The sequence below is a fragment of the Camelus dromedarius genome, chromosome 3 (genome assembly GCF_036321535.1).
Source record: "Camelus dromedarius isolate mCamDro1 chromosome 3, mCamDro1.pat, whole genome shotgun sequence".
Taxonomy (NCBI): Eukaryota; Metazoa; Chordata; class Mammalia; order Artiodactyla; family Camelidae; genus Camelus; species Camelus dromedarius.
In genome coordinates this window covers 75,202,904-75,225,016 of record NC_087438.1, presented here as the reverse complement: position 1 = coordinate 75,225,016, position 22,113 = coordinate 75,202,904, and the positions used below count along the sequence as shown (strand labels likewise).

The following is a 22,113-nucleotide window of genomic DNA, read 5'->3' as shown; positions in this document are numbered from 1 at the left end:
CCATGGCCACACATGGCAAGAGTGGAAGAGGGGCCAGTCTCCTTGGGTGTGGCAGTAACTCTTGGATCATCCGGTACCCTCAGAGCTTGTAATCTTCAGTAATGGCACCTTCCTGGCCACACTTATAAGCATTTTAAGCATGTTATCAGAAAAAAAAAAGGTCAGATAATGACGGAAAACCAACGCTCCCCCAATTACCTTTAAGTGTTTACGTCAATATCTATCAACATCATCCCCTCTTATATATATTTTTTTCTTTTTTGATAGGGTAGGAGGAACTTAGCAAGCTAATTCTAAAGCTCTCTGGGAAAATTAAGCTGTCACTCATTAAAAGAACTGTTCAATAAAGAAAAACAAGGAGGTATTTAAACTGTCTGTTAAGGAAACATATCATAAGGCTGCAACAATGACGGTCAAACAAAAAAGTCCCTGAAAGAGGCCAGAAAGCCCAGAAATCAATGCATATTTAAAAACAATAAAGATGCCACTTCAAATTAGTAGAAATCAAAGGACTATTTAAATCTTAGGGAAGCAGCACAACACAGTGTGCAAGGAACAGCCCAGGGGTCTGGACAGGCTAGACTAGATGGCACAGCAGTGTGGCATGTCCAGCTGGGTGACCCTGAATGGCCAGTGTTCCTACCTGGAAAATCAGGATAGTCACTGTATCTGTCTCACAGGATTGCTGAGAGGATTATCAGTTACCATTTGTAAAGTACTTAAAACCGGAACTAACACAGTGAGTGCTATATACATGACATTTAATAAATAAAAGAAAGCAATGTATGCCAAAGGAGTCCTTAAACTCCTGGGAATAGTGGGGAGAGAGGTACAGGGAGCAAAACCGCCCATCACACCACAGTAAAACAATAAGCTTCAGGATTTATGAAAGTAAACAATAAAAAATTAAACCAGGGGAAAACGGACTATTTATCTGATCTCTTAGACTAGGGAAGACTTTTAAAATATGACAGCAAAGTCAATATCAAGAAGACAGATGAACACATTTGACTACATAAAAATTTTTAAAGTAGAGATATATATATATATATATATATATCAGGCACTAAGAATTAAGATGAAATTTAAAACTTAAGGAAAAATAAAGGTTAATATGTGTGTATAAATATTCTTACAAATCAGTACGAAAAAGTACATGACCAAGCAATTCAAAAAAGGCTCTGCCAGTATACATGAGAAAATATGGAACACTATCACTAATCAAAAATGCAAATTTTTTAACCCTTAAATTGGTCAAAGTTATGGGAAAAATTACACCACTGACCAATGTGCAGAGAAATTGGTACATTTCTATGTAAAAGATTGAAGAATACACTGAAACAACCTTTTCAGGGGTCACTTTGATAATATGCTCCAAAAAACTTTTAAAATACTAAGCCCCTTTGACCCAGTAATTCCATTTCTAGGACAAAGTTGGGACATAAGGATTTCAATGGAAAAGTTTCAAATCACTTTTTCCGTGATGAACCAGAATCAAGGAAAAGAAGAATGTGAAGAAATAGCTGAAGTTTCAGACATAAAGCTAAGAATTTTCACCTTCTAAAAATACAACACTTGTTCCACTGTACGATTAATGTTTGATATTACCAAAGTAAAAAAAAAAAAAATTAAAACAAACCTTTTAACAGCATCCTTCTTCTGAATATCTATAGTATCCCACCACTTTGAAAGGTAAGAGATCTCAGACCACATAAATTTCCTCCGTGGGTCTTCTTTCAACTTGGTGACCATGTTATTAAAAATATACTGAGTCTTCTCTCTAAAGTAGTCCTCAAAAGTCTTCAACCAACCTAAATTAAGACATAAATACACCACAAAGGTATGATTCATATATCTGATTTAAACGCAGTCACATTCTATTGCATTACCTTTGGATAACCTTAGATGTTTCACTCGTATAAAGATATATTTAAAAATTTAGCAAATGTTATCAATTAATGAAATTCCATTTTAATGGACATGAGACTCAAAAAGTCGCTACCACTGAAAAGATAAAAACACTCTGAAAATTGTACAAATTCAGATATTAATAAGAAAATGGGAAAGCCAAAAAGCACTCACTCATACTTAACAATTATAGTATCTAATTATAATTTCTCTAATTTAAGGAGTTTTTTAAATGTAAAAAATCTGAATGGTATTAACAAATTGGCAGTAGCATTCTCACAATATGGAATCACAATTTTATCCTCTCATGCGGCATCTAAAATTTCCCCTCCTTTAAGTAAGTTAGACAAAGGAAAAGAAAATCCCAAGTACAAACTGTATCATAAAGACCGCAGAGAGTCTGTAAGATAATTACAGCACTATTATGAATACTGAGAAGAATTCTGCCAAAAACAGGCATTAGTTTTCAAAAGGCTGTTTATGATTCCATTTTTTGAAGCACCAATGGACAATAATCAAACAGCAAATGTGTACACATCTATGGAAAGTGTTTTCAAAAAAAAATTGTTAATGTTGACAACTTAGTTCTTTTGACTTTTCCTACTACCTCTCAAATATCCTGGGAATTTTATCTAAAGACATTTGCAATTTGACTATAAAGAAACATTTTTAACAAGACCCATAGCTTCAAATATAGCCCCATCTGGCAGAACAATAAAGCAATGTGATGAGTGGCTGAGGCAAAATCATACACAGCCACCAATTCCACTTACTGGTGGCAGACCAAGTGTTCCCTGTGGAGAATAACCTCTTGCCTGTGAAATCTTACAGGAAGGGGAGTTTCTGTATATTCAGGTCCAACTACTGCTCTATTGTGTCCAGGCCTCCAACATGTGGGAGGTCTAAAAAATATGGGGTCAAACTGACTATTTCTTCTGTCTACGATTAAGTGAATATTCACTGTATGCCGTATTTGCCGGCAAAAAACATAATAAAAACCTGCCAGGGCAGAGAAGGCAATATACTATTTTGACAATGCAAATATGAGCTTCTAAGGGGCACTGCCACTGTGATTGTATTTCTCTGCTTTAACTGAGATCTATTCATTCATTCTACAATTATTTACTGAGCACCCACAAAGCATGCAGTTTGACGACAAGTATGCAGCTATGAGCCAAACAGAAATAGAGTGTGTTAAAATATTCTTTATAGGACTTTCTTGATCTGGTGTACTTTTAAGCTGGTTTGTCACCAAAGAAAGCTACCTGAATAATTCGACTTTTCCACGTTTAAATAAGAAGACTGTACCTACAGAAAACCCAAAGATATCTCATGAAATAGTGGTTTGCAAAGAATCCTATCTTGCTTCACAAAGGTATGAAACTGGACCCCTGCCCCAGAGCACTGAGGCCAGGATCCACACCTGGATTTCCAGGGGCAAGCAAAGAAAATTCAACGTGTCCTTAAATGGAGATGCTCTAACTCCCTACTCACCAAGCAGCACCCCTGAGAGACAAAAATATCAACTGCTTAGACCTTAGCCCAGGATATAACAGGACTTGATAAATATTAGCTGCTGCTACTATTATTATTATCAGAATCATTATGAGTCTTTAATTGCCACTTTCACATCTCTACAATCAAACCAGGTCAAAGGGGAAATAAAATATATTCCTAACATCTAATTTTGAAAAGCGTATAATTTATTTAAAACATTTAAAAAACGGCTCCACATCTTAAACATATTGGTTACCCAACACTTCTATTTGCATAGAATTCATTTTATACCTGTTATGGGCTATACTGTGTCTCCCTGAAATTCATATGTTGAAGTCCTAACACCCAGTACCTCAGAATGTGACTGTACTTAGAAATAAGGTCTTCACAGAGATAACGAAAGTAAAACGAGGTCATGAGAATGGGCCCTAATCCAATACAGGCATAACTTGTTTTATTGCACTTTGCTTTATTTTGCTTCACAGGTATTGCATTTTCCTTTTTCCTTTTTTTTTTTTTTTAAACAAATTGAAGGTTTGTGGCAACCTCTGTCAAACAAATCCATCAGCACCATGTTTTCAACAGCATTTACTCACTTTGTGTCTGTCACATTTTGGTAATTCTCAACATTTTTCAAATTTTAAAATTATTATTACACTTGTGAGGGTGTACTGTGATCAGTGATCTTTGACGTTACTACTGCCATTGTTCTGGGATGACACGAACCACATCCACGTAAGACATTGAACTGAATCAATGTTCTGATTGCTGCACTGACTGGCCGTTCCCCATCTCTCCCCTTCTCCTCCAATCTCCCTATTCTCTGAGACACAACAATATTGAGATTAGGCCAGTTAATAACTCTGCAACTACCTAAGTGTTCAAGTGAAAGGAAGAGATACATGTCTTTCACTTTTAATCAAAAGCTAGAAGTGATTAAACTTAGTGAGGAAGGTGTGTTGAAAGCTGAGACATGCCAAAAGCCAGGCCTCTCACACTAAAACAGGTAGCCAAGTTGTGCATGCAAAGGAAAAGTCCTTGAAGGAAATGAAAAGTGCTACTCCAGTGAGCACACGAATGATAAGAAAGCAAAACAGCCTTACTGTTGACGGGGAGAAAGCTTTAGTGGTCTGGATAGAAGATCACACCAGCCACAACATTCCCTTAAGCCAAAACCTAATCCAGAGCAAGGCCCTAATTCTATTCAATTCTTTGAAGGCTGAGAGAGGTGAGGAAGATACAGAAGAAAAGTCTGAAGCTAGCAGAGGCTGGTTCATGAGGTTTAAGGAAAGAAGACGTCTCCATAGCACAAGGTGAAGCAGCAAGTGCTGATGAAGAAGCTGTAGCAAGTTACCCAGAAAAATCTAGCTAAGATCACTACTGAAGGAGGCTACGCTAAACAAGAGATTTTCAATGTAGACAAAACAGCCTTCTGTTGGAAGAAGATGCCATTTAGGGCTTTCTCAGCTCAAGAGGAGAAGTCAATGCCTGGATTCAAAGCCTCAAAGGACAGGCTGACTATCTTGTTAGGGGCTAATACAGCTGGTGATTTGAAGCTCATTTATCATTCCAAACGTTTCAGAGCCCTTAAGAATTATGCTACATCTACTCTGCCTATGCTCTGTAAATGGAAGAACAAAGCCTGGATCATAGCACATCTGTTTACAATAGGGTTTACTGAATATTTTAAGCCCACTATTAAAACCTTCTACTCAGAAAAAAAGAATCCTTTCAAAATAGTATTGCTCGTTGGCAATGGTCACCTGGTCACTCAACAGCTCTGATGGAGAGATCATGAGATTTATGTTGGTTTCATGCCTGCTCACATAAAAACCACTCTACAGCTTGTGGATCAGGTAATAATTTCAACTTTCAAGTCCTATTCTTTAAGAAATACTTTTCATAAGGATATAGCTGCCATAGATGGTGATTCCCCTGATGGATCTGGGCAAAGTCAATTGAAAATCTCCTGGAAAGGATTCACCTGTCTAGATGCCATGAAGAACATTTGTGATTCATGGGAAGGGGTCAAAATATTAACATAAACAGGTATTTGGAAGACACTGATTCCAGCCCTCATGGATAACTAAAAGGGGTTCAAGACTTCAGGGGAAGAAGTCACCACGAAGGTGAAAAGAGCAAGAGGAGAATTAAAAGTGGAGCCTGAAGATGACTGATTGCTGTAATATCCTGATAAAACTTTAACGAATGAGGAGCTGCTTCTTATAGATGAGCAAAGAAAGTGGTTTATTAAGATGGAATCTATTCCCGGTGAAGATGTTGTGAAGATTGTTGAAATAACAATTAAGGAGTTACAATATTACATAAATGTAATTGATAAAGCCGCAGCGACAAGAACTGACTCCAGTTTTGAAAGAAGTCCTACTGTGGGCAAAGTGCTATCAAATAGCATTGCATGCTACAGAGAAATTATCCATGAGAGGAAGAGTCAATTGATACAGCAAACTTCATTGTCATTTTGTTTTAGGAAACTGACACAACTACTTCAGCCTTCAGCAACCAACACTGTGATCACTCAGCAGCCATCAATATTGAGGCAAGACCCTCCACCAGCAAAGAGATTACAAGGAAGACTCAGATGATGGTTAGCACCTTTTAGCAATAAAGCATCTTTAATTAAGGTCTGTATATTGTCTTTTTTTATACATAATGTTATTGCACACTTTGACTACAGTATAGTGTAAACACAATTTTTATATGCACTGGGAAACCAAAAAATTTGTGTGACTCACTTTATTGCAGGGGTCTGGAAACCAAACCTGCAATATCTCTAAGGTACCATGTATGTCCTCATTAGAAGAGGCAGTTTGGGACACAGACACACACAGAGGGAAGACCATGTGAAGACAATGGAAGAAGAATGGTCACCTACAAGCTAAGACAAGAGGCCCTCAGAAGAAACAAACCCTTGAGACACCTTGATTTTGGACTTTTAGCCTCCAGAACTGTAAGGGAATAATTTTCTGTTGTTTAAGCTACCCCATCTGTGGTACTTTATTAAGGCAGCCCTAGCAAACTAATACATCACTAGAAAAAAAAATGTGTTATTACTATCCAAAAAATAAAGATCACAATGTGGAGAGAATCTGCCAAGTACCATCATAATGCCTAATATACACCTATCTCTGTATTGCAAGACTCAGTTGAAATCAAATGTATGTAACATCTATTTTTGTACTGTGCTATTATATATATGCAATAAGAGCCATGTAAATTATTTAAATGGCTCTATTAGAACTGTTATCCCTAAGACATTACATATACCTTCTACCTAAATTTTAACAAAGACCAAAATTAATCCCTAATTATTCGGCTAATAACTCAATTAAAGAAAATAAGTAAGAACAGTGGAATGTCTCCAAAATTAACTTAGTAATAATAAACTAGACTTCAAGCATAAAAGGCAAATTTAGAAGAAATGGTCCTTATGAAGATCAATAAAAGAAAGGGATTTTTTTAAAGTACAATTATTTATTTTCATCAGTTACACTTTGTTATGAAGTCGGACCATTTCAAAGAATAGTTTATCACAGGAGTTTTCATAGAGGAATCACAGTGATTGACTAATCCATTTTGCCTTCAACACTCCATTCGCCCTTCAACAATCATGCAGAAAATATGTCAAAGATATTTACGTGAGCCAAAACACAAGCTCAGAGATGTCAACTTAAAAGCCTTCCATAAAACTCATCTATAATAGATACTAATATCACTACAGTAAAGCACAATTAATGAAGAATGAACTGAAAGATAGCCTCTTGCAGCTTTCAATATTGAGTAATATAACAGTAAATTAGCTTTTATTGCTCTTATACAATAGAGTAATCAAGTATTCCCTTTTACACTGAATTGGCTCTTTCTTTCTCCAAATTACTATAAAACTCCAATTGTATATTAACATGAGACCAATCACAAAGATAGTATTTTATAAAAAGTTGTATGGGATGAATTTTTGTGACATAAAATCATATTCCTACTTCTTGATTTAATAATCTCAGGACATTAAGCGGCAAACTGATGTTCTTAAGCGGTCAATTCACAGCCTTAGAACAGCATTAAGAATACCTTTATTCCTTTTCACTCTAACAACACTATCACTCATAATTCAGCTAATCACTATGTCAAGTAAGTGGGGAAATTTTAAAAAATAAAGAGTAAATAGAAGTTCTATATAGCAGATATAATTCCAAATTCACTTATCACTATTATATCATAAAAATGTAAGTTCTAAAATGTAAATAAAGTTGAAAACTTATTGCTTATCTTTAATGTGTATGAACAATTAAGCACCTACTAACTGCTCATTGATAAAACACATTTCTTTTTTTTTTTCTTAATTTGGACCCTTGATTTAGCTTCACAATCTACAGACTTTGTGGAGATCTCATCCTCTTAAGGAACATAGTATTATTTGGTTCAAGGGCATACACAGCACCACCCTTAGGACCTGGGCAGGAGTGTCCCACTCTGAGCACTGGACTCTGGAGGGATCCTCCCATTCTTCGTCTGACCACATCCCATCCCACATGATAAATCCACAGGGCGAAGAACATGCCCACCCAGCGCCTGCCCTGCCCTGCCCTTCTGAGTCCCTGGGACCCAGAAGTCTGTGTCTGAACATCCCCAAGCCAGCTTCTAGAGACTTCTATATGGCCTTTCCTGTCAAGGTAGTTAACTTGTAGGTGGTGAACTCCCCAGCCTGGGCAGTGGCCAAGGGACTGAAGTTTGCAGGAGTGTGGGAAGAGTGCAGGGATGTCTGCAAGAAGATCCCTCCTGTGCTAGGACAGGGCTGGGTCTGAAAGGAGAGGATGCTCTGCTGTCTACAGGCTGGCTCCCCTCCACACACACCAGCACATTTCAGTGCTTCAGTGTGTCTGAAGCCCAAGCAACCTAACCCACCCTGGGCCTGCCGTTTCACTGAGCTACTTCTCCATGTGGAAGGAAAGGATTCATTTTATTTGGAAATGTATTAGTTTCATTTTTAATGTTTAAATGTTTAGACATAGCATCTGAGGGCCTCCGTGTACTTTTGCCCCAGGTCCTGCAAATTTTAGAAGCAAGTCTAAATACCTGCTACATACAACCTGAACTTCAAACCAGTCAATTCTCAAGAATCTGGCACCTGGTACAAAGTCTATGACAGCAAGAGTTCAGTAAGTACCTGATAGATTAATGAAGTAAATGGCCAAAAGGACTGGAAAAAAAAAAAAAAAAGGCATGTGGAGTAAAAAGGCAAATTTGCTACTTCAACTAGAAACGAAAGGTAAAAGATACCACATACTGTTAGCTCTACCACGTTCACGGTCTGTTCCGATACTAACCTAATAATCTTTGAACCATATCTTTAAGTTTCTATTTTATACTTCAAAAGGCTCTGTCATCCCCAAGATGATTTAAAACATACATCCAGAAGAAGGCTTGGCCCTCAAGTCATTGTTACACTGCTATGGTTTTAACTGCTACAATAATGATTTTTTAATGAGTACATTAATTCCACTCAAAAGTTAAAGTACCAATTTTTAAGAAAACATAAAAAGATTCTGAATCAAAATACAATTATACCCAGGTAAAAAACATTTTAAAAAAATACAACCTAAGCTTCAAGATATTTTCATTTTAACATAATCTCAAATTTTAAAATAAATACAGAGTTCATTAAAAAGAAACCTCCTTTGTTTTAGTAAGTTACTCTGTATCAACAAAGATCAACAGGTTTCTTCCATCATTTGTCAAACCCTTCAATATTTGACTGCAATATCCAATCTTACACTTGAGGAAGGGGTCACATACAATTTTAATTGGTATTACCATAACTCACATGCTGATTAATTTTAATTCCAACGTTTCTATTATGAAGTAAGCTTATTATTCCCCCCGATAAACTGTGAAAGAGTTTTAATTAATGTTCTGTTCTGGTTTATTCATTCCAACACAAACCAAGCATCTAATAAGGGCAAGCAATAAAGCTAAGCTAAATGAAAACAGATTCTACAGTGAAAATATGAACCAAATGCCATGGGAATAAAGAAATGGTAAATTCCTACCAGAAGGACAGGAGAGAGATTCTTAGATTAGACATCATCTGGTTAGAGAGAAAAGGTGGCAGTTCCAAATAGAGGGAAGAGCATATGGAAAAAACACTAAGCCATGAAATTATGTGTCAATTTCAGGGAGCAGACTGCAGCTGAGTATGACTGCACTGCAGCTTACATGGTGGAGTATGGTGAAAAAATAGAAGTGGGGGGGTCAGATCACTGAAAAACTCCTAAAGGATTCTTATTTCTTACCAAAACTTAGGAATAAGGAAGTTAAGGTTTTCTGAGCTCTGTTTTCAAAAATAACTATACTGTGAGTGTAAAGGGTAGACTAACAAGGTAAAGTATGAGAAAAACAGGAAATGAAAACATGATAATAATTCTGCTAAAAAATGGTAACAGATTGCAGCGGAAACAGACAAAGGAGAATAAGAGGCCAAGATGGCAAAATGAAGTGAATTTAGTAACTAACCTAAGTTTCCAGAAGACAGTAGAGTCGAAGATGAGCTGAGTCTTTGGAAACCTAGAAACCTGCTGATTCCTCTAAATGCTTTTGAACTCAGGTTTCAAAAAAAAAAAAACCTAACCTTTCTTCCAGGTGATTCAGTGTCAGCTAATAGTTTTCAAAGCATATCAGCTTCACTTCCATTAAGTTGTTTGAGATACAGTATTTTTTGAACCCACGTAAGATGTTGTCACTGGAAATTCTGTATCACGCCACAAGAACCCATTTGCATTACTATTAGGACAGCTGGGGTTTTGTTCACCCTGAAGCTGTTATGTCTATAACAGCCAAATGTGACCCCTAACTGCACTGCTTTTCTAAATGCCCTTTAAAAGGGCTGCATACCTTGATACCTGATACCTGCAACTGTGAGATCAACCTCCAAAATATTGTCTAAATCTGCTAACATTACTTCCCTCCCTTGTTAAGAATTTCATCCATGAGTATCTATTCACACTGGATGAGGACACTTCAGGTCTAATATGTTTTTCCCAAATGGACTTGGTTGCGTGAAATAATAGAAAGTGTCTATAATATGAGAGACATCATTAGAAGTAAAAAAAAAAGTGACTTTCTTTGAGGCATTAGTCTCAGGATATGTGGAATCCACTTACTTGGCCTTATGATTAAGCCAATACTAGGCAAATTACCAAAGTTTCTAGAAGAAACGATTTTTAAAAGCTGAAAAATATTGCATCTAAATCACTTTCTAATTGTAAAATGTGTGACAGTGCGGAAAACCACTCACCATCTCATGTACTAATGCAGTATTTAAGGACAAAGACATTCATTTTAATAAGGAAAAGACAAGAAAAAAAGGATAGGAAACAGTGCAGTGAAGTATCTACTTCAGGAAGATAGTTTATACAATGTTTTATATGATTAATAATACTAAAGTAGATGGCATTTGGCTTGGAAAAATTTAAAAGACTTTCTTCCTAGAAGCTCTCCTGTGGTTTCAAAAGTATGACTTGTAAGAGGCAGTATAAATAATGGTCACAAGTCCTGATTCCAGAGCAAGAAAGCTTGTGTCCAAACCCAACCCTGCCACAAACACATCACTTATCCTCTTTCTGTCTTAGTTTTCTCATCTTTGAAATAAGGGTAAAAGCAGGATTTCTGTAATAAAATTGCTGAGAGGAGTGATGGACTCATCATATGTAAAGTACCTGTAACAGTGCCTGGAACACAGTAAATTCCCACAGTACTAGTAATTATTTGTATAATCAGGGTACTGATGAGTTCTGAAGCACCCAGGATTGAGGACAGAAAAAAGTATTCAAAATAGGGGAGGTGGGCCATATTTAATGATCACCTACATCTCTCAGATGCTACCTGACATATGTGCTCCTAAGGATTACAGTCCAGGCAAAGCCCAAACAATTAGATTTTTTTTCCCTCTATAAAAGGGACCAATACACGAATTCTACAGATCTCTTAAGACAATGCTAAATATTTAATTCTTAAATGCCACAACTTCTTAACAATTAAGATTGCCAGATAGAATACAGGATACCAAGTTAAATTTGAACTTCAGATAAATAATGAATAAATGTTCAGTATAAGTACATCCCATATGATATTTGGGACACATGTAAAAAAAATTATTCATTATTGGAAATTTAAATTTAACTGTGCAGCTCAGTTTTTTTTTTCCAGCTGTATTTGGCAACCCTATTAACAACCCAAAGTTCAAGTAAGTGTGCTAAATTAGCTAATGCCTATAAAGCAAGAAGGAAGAAGTACCAGCATCATTTGAACTCACTAAAGTATCTTGAGAAGCAGTATAGTAAGTGGAAAGAACATGGATCTAAGAATCAGGCAAATCTGAGCTCCAATTCCCCATCCTCTGCCAATTTATGACTGACTGAACTTAAACAAATTACTATACCTACTTTAGCTTCACTGCCTTCACCTGGTAGTGGGGTTTAATTTACCACTCTTCAGGGGCTGCAGAACGGACTACACGAAGTAGCACACACCCGACGTACCCTGAGGCAGGACAGGCAACTAGTGCCAATCTGTCCGTCATACTGTCTTAGCTCCAGAAATTCAAACTTCCTGTCCAGCGGCCAAAACCAAAGCACTCACTTTATCCTTCAATAACAAATAGAAAAAAGTACTCCCCACACTGTGCCCACATACAAACCCTTCCCTCTCCTGACCACCTTGTTCCACCCTGCAGGCAGGCTCCCCTGGCAGCCAGCGTTCTGTCCCCACTGCCTTTCCCCCTCACAGGCATTACTCAACCAGGGCTGACCAGGGCTGTTTTCTTTTGACTGTGCTGAACAACATTTGAACAGAAAAGCTTTAAAATAACATTACACTGTGCTCTCCTCACATGTATTTGTTCTTTTTCACAAACTTTTTAAGAATAAGGATACATAAACTCATTTCAAATTATACTATACTAAATGCAAAAATCTGTTCTCTTAATTTTCAAAAAAAAAAAAAAAGACTGAAAAATCCTAATCATTTATTTGAGTCCATAAAAATTCTACAAAAGAAATGAAAGCGCAAAGAAGAAAATTATTTTCTAGTGTGGCTCTTAGGCATAGGTCTTACTTCTGTTTTGGAGTCATACTACATGGGGTATTATTTTCTACTGTTCATTTTACAAATTGCTTAACTAACAATATGCTGTCCAATTTTCCATTTAGTATACCTTATCTTCTCTCTACACGCTGCGATTCTTTTAAAGGAAAATTAACTAAATATTTCAGCACTTTAACTAGTGGGAAGCAAAGAATTAAGATTGTAGATACAAAGGTGCTGTAATTGTGTTTTAATCAGCTTATTAAATACAACATGAACACGTATCAATCAACTAACATTTAATTTCATGGTCGATGATTCAAAACTTTTCAAAAGCATAACAGTACAAAGTTATCAACATTTACTTGATAATTCCTTTCCAACTTTAACTTGTATAAAATACTGTACGATAACTGTTACACGTCCTTCTGGACTGGAAGAGGACATAATTAGGAATTTTATTAAAATACACATATAATTTGAAATTTATCTTTCCAATTTGGTTCAAAAAGAAAAATATCTCCATATATAAAAAATGCAGCAACATAATTCTTTAGATGACTAAATACAGGAATCTTTTAAAAATTTATTTCAAATATTTCTATCCCCAACAAACACTGATAAACTGAGCTAAAGTTTGTTTTAAACTGTTGTTTCAGAAAATGCAAACAAATCTCTATAAATCTCATTTAGAAAGTAAATTGCCTAACTGCACATTCATTTAGGAATATTACACAAAGATTTCTCATCACAGAGTCACATTTTGACTTAGAACGTATGTGCACATACTTACCTCTTTTCCTGCACCAAGAGTGGTTTTTCATGATCTGAATGGTTCAGTTTTTCAAAGAATAATTTAGTTTACCTAAATTCTACTTTTGTTAAGGAGCAGTGAAAATTTATTAAGAAAAGTCCATGGGTTCTTTTCTCTAGCATTTTGCTTGACAGCAAAAATCACTTTTGTTTTAAAAGGTCTGTTTCTGACCATTATTTTTGACTCAAGTGGAGAAGGGCCTGAGGGTAAGGGTCATTAACATCTCTCACTAAGACAAAAAGATTCAACCATGGTTGCTAGGATACCAACAGACAGATTCATTTATTACAGCCAGGAACAGTTACGAGGAATGTCTTCTCACAGAACAACATACTAACTGCAAAAGAAACCTTAATGCAAACAAAGTCTAAAAGGCAGAGGCAATGCCTGCCCTTTAAGAGCTTAATAGCATGTCTGTTGTTGGTATTTAAGATTACAAAGTTCATTTTACATATGATATTTTTTAAAGGAAGAGAAGTAGACAACAGGAGGAAGGGAAGGCAGAAAGTTAAAGAAAAGTGCAGGCAGAGGAATAAGTCATCCTTTTCATATGAGTCTGCTGAGTCAGATTCTTTCATTCACTGACTTATTTAACTAAATGAGTCTGTACTATGCGCTGGTTACTGTTCAAGGTACCAGCAACCCTGTGGTTATTAAGATAAAGTTCGAGCCCTCACTGAGCTTCAATTCTAATGAAGAGACCAAACAAAAGTTTATATCTGTGCCTAAATGCAAGTGTGTGTGTGTGTGTGTGTGTGTGTGTGTGTACAGTGTGAGATACATGCAGGGGCACAGAGACAGGGCAGTGAAGGCCTTACATATATTTAGCAATTACTCTATGTCAAGTGTCAGGCTAGGAAATCAGGACAGAGTATAACAAGAAACACATGGTCTCTGTCACTGGCGTTTATTTGGGTGGGAGATTCAAGTAAACGAACAGGGAAGTATTTTGGTGTCACTTACTACCTGTGTAACCTTGGCAAGTTGGTACACCTTCAGCATGAATAATGACACTAACCTTCAAAAGTTATTGTGAGCATTAGATGTTTAGAAAACATTTGGCATGCTGCCTGGTAAACTACAAATTTTATTATTTCAGTTAAGGGCCCATGTTATAGAATAACAAGAAATGAGATCGAGAGAAATTGAGGATGGCAGAAAAGGGGAAAGGATAATAAAGGTATTCAAAAAATCAAAAAGGAAGAGCGATGGGTTCACATTAGGAGGACTTGTAAAGCACACTGCTAAGTGTATTTATAAATCTACAAGGAATACTATACAATGGAATCACATCAGACACCCAATTAAATAGCAAGAATTAAACTACACATGATTGGCAGAAAAAAGAGGAGAGAACAATTTAAATAGTACAAGAAGCTTTGCCACCTGATCACTCATTGAGGAAACAGTTCAGAGTAAATGAGAGTTTTAGAAAAAAAAAATCTGCAGTCCAACAGGCAGTCTCAGATCCCAAGAGCGAGCACCTCCCCTCACTGAGTCCATATATAAACAAAGATATATATTTTTCATCCACACGCCTAAAATGCAAATGTACTATTTAACTGGTGCTCAAGTGGATAAACAGCAAAAGGAATTTTCATTAGATGTGATTTTCATCACCATTTGTACTTACTTTATAACTAATTCTTGCTTAAGATGCTACTCTACCTATATGACTCCACTTTACAGATACACAAATGAACATGCCCAAGGACACCAGGAGGTCTGCCTCATCCTGCCTGGCTCCAAATCTTTGCAGTTTTCCACAATGTCCAACCATCCTGAGTTTAGATTTGAAGGGAAAGGCTAAGATTAAGGAGGAAGATGATGTGAAACATACAAGAGGAAAAGTTAATAAGGCTAATAGGAATGTGTAGGAAAAGATAAAGACATTAAGACCAAAGATAGAAACCAAGGGAAACCAAGCCAGAAGCTGACGTGTGGTAACAGCTCATCACAAATTTCTAGGACAATATTGACTTCATATATATTATACCTCTGTGCATACTAAATATTGAAGTGTACTGAAAATTTAAACATTTCAGCATCCAAGATGTACCTCCCACACTATTTCTCACACACAAAAGCAGCACACACACACACACACACACTCAAAACTTCACCAAATCATATGTCCAGACATAAAGCAAAAAGTTCTATTGTCTTAGAAACAGAAAGAAATATGTAACAATAAACTAGTGAGAAAGAATATAAGTATGACAAAATTGAATGTTAAGACTGAAGAAAAAAACCTTCAAAGAATATGGTGAAATAGAGAAAAATAATGAATAGAAGCATAAGTCAGTTCCTAAAGAAGTCTTTGGAAGTACATTCCAAAAAGAACCCTGCAACTTAATTCACTGGGCATTTACTCTGTGCTGTGTACTCACACTAACAAGGATAAACACTGAATCATATTTCCCATCATAATTTCAGCAATTTCCCTTTACCTTGGGGGAAAAATCTCTGTCCCCAGTAAGTAACAAAAGTTATCACATGAAAGAACAGTAACATTAATGATAATGGTAGCAGTTAATTTGGGGCCATGCAACATGCCTTTAATATTTCACCCTATGAAGTAAATACTTTATCCTGATTCTGCCTGGGAAAAAACTTACTCTCAGAGTAAGTAACTGGCCTAAATTTGTCTAACACTGTTGGGACTGGGACTCACACTCATGTCTGCTTGACACCAAGGCTCTGTTTCTACATTTGAAAGATACAAACTTTCCCATGAGCACTCTGCATTTGCTAATGTAGAGTTTACAGACCTGAAATCATTCTCCCACACAACACATAAGAAGTAACTATAATGAACTCTCAGTACCTTACCATAAAAGCTTGCAACTTTTCATCTCCCAAAGCTACAACTTTCCTTCTTGTGAAATACTCCTATTTCACACTGTACAAGTACTATCTTTGAATGGCCAATAAATTGATAAAATGAGAACTCAAAATACAATGACATATAAAAGAAATATGTTACTGTTAAAAGTCAGAGAACAATGTCACAAAAAGTTGAGAAGTGGATTATACTAGATTCTCATTAAAATACTCTGTGCCTACAAGGGCTTATTAAGCTCTAGTGATTTTGTTATTGTTTGTAGGGGTTTTTTTTTCTGGGTTTGCTCTTTTTTTTATCTATTTATTTTTTATTGAAGTACAGTTGATTTACAATGAACCTCTAGGTTTTCTGAAGTGCAAACTTTACCTGGGTCGTTATGGGAATGAGGCACCACAAAGACTTGAAGGGGCTTAGCGTCCCATTCATCAGATTTATAAGTAATGTCAAATCCTTGCTTCCAAACTCCACCATCTGGATTGTCAAAAGGAATTAGACTGTAAACATCCAACATCTAAAAATATAAAGAACACACACACAAAGTTAAGTTTAGTCATGTACAACCACTATTAATTTAAACGTAATGTTGGAAATACTTGCTCAAAACTACTCACTGCTGTACTGTTTACATATTTTAAAAGATAAAACGATTTCTGTAGATATTAAAGAGTTTAAGGCAGAAAACATTTAATCACCATTAAAGGGTTAAAATTCTACTTCTATTATAACTAACTTGATAAACAGTCCCTTCTCCCTCTGCCTCTAATACAAAATAATTTCATTCAATTCCTCTTCCCCTGCTTTACTTTAATACAATAGAAAATGATAGGAACTGAACATCAAACAAAATTTTTTTCATTATGATCAAATATTTAGCATTTTCAAACAGTACTGAAATTATTTTTTACTTTGTCTTAATTTTATATTCAGTCTCTCATATTTTAAAATCTGTATCTGAATGGAAATGGAGCTACAGCTATTCTTTAATTTAGCCTATGTATGTTTACATTTTTTATTCTAAAAATAAAACTATAACAGGGTCAACTAGGTTTAAAATGGAAGAATCTTTTAAAATTAAGATTTAGCTTTTAAGTGTTCAAATGTTTTCCAAGTTTCCAATGTCGTATTCTTTCTAGATAATAATTTATTTGGACACAAAAGAAAAAAGTATTACAAAGAAACAAAACCAAACAAACCTAAAAACTTATTTTTCATACTCTCTATAGTACTAAGTGTGACAAAGAACATAACACTTCTTTGGTAAAATTTAAATTATCTAAAAAATTACATCCTAATTAATCTGTGAGTTACAAAAAATTTAAAGATAACAAGCAAATTATATAAAAGTGAATATAAAGTATTTTAAGACAATAACATATCTTTCACTTCAAAATTCATAATTTAGATAAAATGTTCCCAAGGAAGAGAACAAATCCTTGGCAACCAGCTGGACAAGAGCACGTGTGAGCAGTCTCTGCTATCCCTTCCAGTTCTTTCTTTGGCTCTGCAGCTCCCAGGTCCCTGCTGCCTCACTGACTTCCATGATTGCTCTGCAGGTCCTTTCTGTCTGGCTCAGATTTAGATTTAAAAAAAAAAAAAAGTTTTATCATTTCCCTTTAAAAAGGTGCTTAATTAAAGCCTAAACAAAGCCAAGCCTCACAGAAATAGATATCCCTTCAAAGCACAGGATTCTGATCCCACCTGAAGCTGGCCACACACTAGCTGATGAGGCTGGAGGCTCACGGCCTAGCCAGTGCCACTGTCCCCAGCTTCTGACTTGACCTGTGAGCCTTGGCCTCGAGATCATATTATGTCCCCTGCTAATGAAAACTTCTACTCTGAAGAAAGGCCAGAGCCAACATCTTTCATCCAACTTTAAAATATTTACCCTTTAGGTCCTATCAGCAAGTTCCAGTTTCCAGTCTAAAGTACAATGTTAAACACAGCTCTCTGCTACTTTGCAAAACAGAGCAAAGATGGGAGACACATTCAAAGTTTAAGAAAGGTAGAAGTCCTTTCTTCAACTCCACCACCCTCTAGAACAGCACTATCCAAGAGAAATATAATGCAAGCTAAATGCATACTTTTAAATTTTCTAGTAAAATGAAATAGGTGAAATTAATTTTGATATTTTATTTAAGCCAATATATTCCAAATATTACCATCTCAACACATAATTAATAGAAAAATGAGAAAGATATTTTACATTCTTTTCTTCATACTAAATCTTCAATACTTTGTGTGTATATTAGAGCACATCTCAACACAAACTAGCCACATTTGAGGTGGACAGCAGCTTCCACACTCGGCAGCACAGTTCTAGAATATTCCCCTTCCATCTTACAAAGGGATATTCAGTAAAAAAGAATCTAACCTTACACTGTGTGAAACCTATAATGTATAACAGATACAAAGTATGAGTAGGGCATCTCTTGTACTCTCCAAAGGTTAAAAAAAATCTCTTTGATTAAATTTAAATCTCTAAACATCTCAACTATTACAGAAAATAAGACCTAAAAAGCATACAGAAAAAGCCACAGTCACAAAGTACAAAATAAGAAAATTTAGGAGAAACACAGAATAACAGAATTTTATCACTAAAAAGAACATTAATGATCATGTGACTAATCAAATTACTTTACAAAAATAGAAACTAGAATCCAGAACTTAGTAACTAAGTTGGAAGAGATACCAGATCAAATCTAAAAAAAATAAAGACAAAAACAAATCAAAACCCAGTGATTATTCACGAATGTATACATTACCTGCACATCTGAACTCTGACTTCCACTTTGTGAAGCAAACAGACAGTCTTCAGAGTCAACTGAGAGAGAAAACTGTTTTGACGGCAGGAGAGGTGAGCCAGCACCTTGGCTGAAATTGCCTTGTGAACTTTTTGGACCATCCTCCACAGACTCACTCAGATTGATGACCGAGTCTCTAATATTTGAGATGATCTCATTATTCTCGGCTAGCAAACGTTCCAAATGGTCTATTTTTTCTTGCAACATAGAAAGTTGGCCCTACGATAAAAAAGAAAAAGGCAGCTATATGAAACTCTAATACAGCTCTGTTGAGACACATTTTTTTTTTAAAACTACATGCCTGCCCAAGAGGGCAGCCACTCACCCTTCACTTTCCACTTTTATAAGTGGGATCACAGAAAGCATGAACAGCTGGCAGGGTTAAAATTTACACCAATTTACAGCAGAAAATCTTCTCCAGGACTGCAATCTTTGCTTAATCATATTTTAAAATGTGCGACAGAAAGACCATAAATATTTGGGGATATATTTCCTATTACCCCAAACCCAGCCCTAAAAGACCTCTGGGTCTCTAAAATCACTAAGTAGAACACCATAATCTATTCAGGTATGAAATTTTAAATTTAAGTATAATTGATTCGAGTTCCTTGTAAGAGTGAAAAAAAGTATGAACTGGAGAAAAGATCATTCCATCTTAATCAGTAACACTAGTGAATAATCCTAAATAAAAACTATCATCTATAGAAAAACCAGCACTTAATTAGCCACATATGAAAAAGATCGGGGTGAACATACTCCAAATCACCACACTGTTAAGTCCTTTAGATTGCTTCTACTAGACCGTGTGACTTTTAGGTTTTTTCATTGATCCTCACATGAAAAGGTCTGCTGTCTCTAAACACCATCCTTGCAATCTTGAGTAACAACCTAACTCATGAGAGCAATGACAATCTTAGTCTTGTTCACTCCTATAGCCTAGGTCCCAAATACACAGTACTTATATATTTGTCACATGGCCCTCACATTTCTTCAGCTCAACAGTAATTCTTTAGTGAACACCCACTGTACCAGGCACAATGCTGCACGCTGGAAAGACAGATGTGCATTAGATAAGGGTACGAGCACCCAAGGCAACACTGTCGTTTCTGCCACAGCGACAGCAATAGCCTGCTCCACGCCCTCAAAAAGTCCGCACTAACGTTTAATAAAAGAACTCTATGCACAGTAAACAAACAACTCTGGACACCCAGAAACAAAAATTCTAACACCAGTAAATAACAGAAAGACACGAGGGAGGAAGGAAGAAGAGAAAACCTAAATGTCTAAATGGTGCATCTAACATCATAGAGTCGTTTTCAGTCGTTAAAAATTTAGAAATACAAAAACTTTAAATGAATTAGAAATATTTGGGGAGGTAACTTCAGGAGAAAGTGAAGAAAAAGCAGTTTTAAAGTAGTATTTATGAAAAAAATAGTATGTATGACATGATCCCCTTTTGAAAAAAAGTCCACATGGAAGGCTGCAATCAAGATGGTAAAAACTGGTTATGGGTATTTATCTCTTTAGTCTGTTATGAGTGGTTGTTGATTTTGTAATGGGGAGGCCAAGAGAAAGAAAGATTCTACTCCCAGGTACAGGCCAGTTCAGTAAGGGAGGGAGGAAATTACCTACCAGGAGAAAGCCACTGCAGCAAACTGTGAGAGCTCACAGAAGTCTGAAGGACTAGGGGAGATATTTTGGAATAAGAGAAAAACAAAACAGTAGCCAAAATGAGAAGCAAATTAGCAGGAGGTGAGGGGTAGAGACGACACTGGGGATGAATACTCAAAGCCTTGACATTGGAGAGACCAGGAGCACCAGATGGCCGTGTACCTCCTCAGACCTGAAAGATGCTCTCACAGGCCTCTCTTCTTAGACACAAGGCATAGAAATAGCTCCTGCAGGTAAGAACTGTAGTCCTTTAAGGCAACTGTCACCCCTAGGGTGGGGCACCATGTCTTTACAAGGGAGAACTCTGAAGTCTGTTCATCAGTGTATAGAGAAGCAGGAGGTACAAGGTCTTAGCAAAGAACTAATCCTGCAAGACAAGCCCCATTTCCCCTAGAAAAAAGCAAGAAAAAAATACAGATCAGTTCATGACTAGAAATGGCAGAGCAAAGGAACCCTGATGATCAGTGCGACACTAGCTGAAGAGGAGTCAGTTGAACCATGCAGACTGCAGGTCAGCAAAGCTGTTGAGCAGCATTATACTACAAATCTTTCTTTACAGGCACACACAGATATTGGTTGACTGGTTTTCAGTGGAAAGGCCAGAGGGGACCCCTTGGCATAACCCAAAGTTCACCCAAGGAAACTGAACATACCTGAGACTTGGGTACACAGTGACTAATCTGCATGTATTTTCCTAAACAGACATGCTATCAAACAAAGGCTGCCTGAAATACAGGGAAACCTGTTCTCCACTCATTATCACAACACCACAGACCATGGCTTTTTTAAATCACTTCTGATGAATTCTGCTGAATATTTCCAACACTAAAGATACAAGCCTACTTCAGTGATGCTTGTAATTTCTACCACAGCAGGTAACAACAGTAAATCAAGTTCCTCTGATTCCAAGCAGAGTTAGAACATGTTGACTCGTCTTGCTGCAGTAAAGCTACACATCTCTATAAAATAAAACCTTAGCTTAGTCTAAAACGCCTGCATCAGAGCTTTTAAAGATGCCATGTGTTTTATCAGACACTTAGAGTGTGTAAGTTAATACATGGGTGTCCATGTTTCTCCAGATCTTTCTGTACTTTCAGGAAAAGGTAATTTTGGAGCCACGGATGCAGCAAAGCTGCCTAGAGCTTAACAAGAACACACTGAAAAAACACATTGACCTGGTCCCATAATCCATGGATGAGAGTACTACTCAAAACAAACATTAGGGGCAATGGATGGTTCATGAAAAAGGATCCTGCAGGCATTAAAGATGACTTTCAATCTCATTGTAGCTTTAAAGATACAATTAATGATCAGTACCTGGAATTTTGTACTGAATTAATAAGCTCATGGAGGAAATTGTGGCCTAGGGATATGTTAGTATAATGGTCTAATGAAAATCATTTTTTAAACTCCATTATGCAGTGGAATAAAGTCTCCCACCAAACAGCTGAAATTCTTGAAATACACACACCTCCATAAGC

The 22,113-nt window shown here is 36.4% G+C and overlaps 1 protein-coding gene across 1 annotated transcript in view; it reads right to left on the bottom strand.

The window, feature by feature from the left end:
* MAN2A1 (mannosidase alpha class 2A member 1) overlaps window positions 1-22,113 on the bottom strand; it is a 152,532-nt gene that overhangs the window by 111,760 nt on the left and 18,659 nt on the right. Inside the window, exons 2-4 of the mRNA XM_010987526.3 lie at window positions 18,923-19,180; window positions 16,527-16,671; window positions 1,640-1,811 (exon numbers count right to left, since the gene is read on the bottom strand). Of these exons, the coding sequence (XP_010985828.1) occupies window positions 1,640-1,811; window positions 16,527-16,671; window positions 18,923-19,180 (575 nt within the window). The remainder of the gene's footprint in view (window positions 1-1,639; window positions 1,812-16,526; window positions 16,672-18,922; window positions 19,181-22,113) is intronic.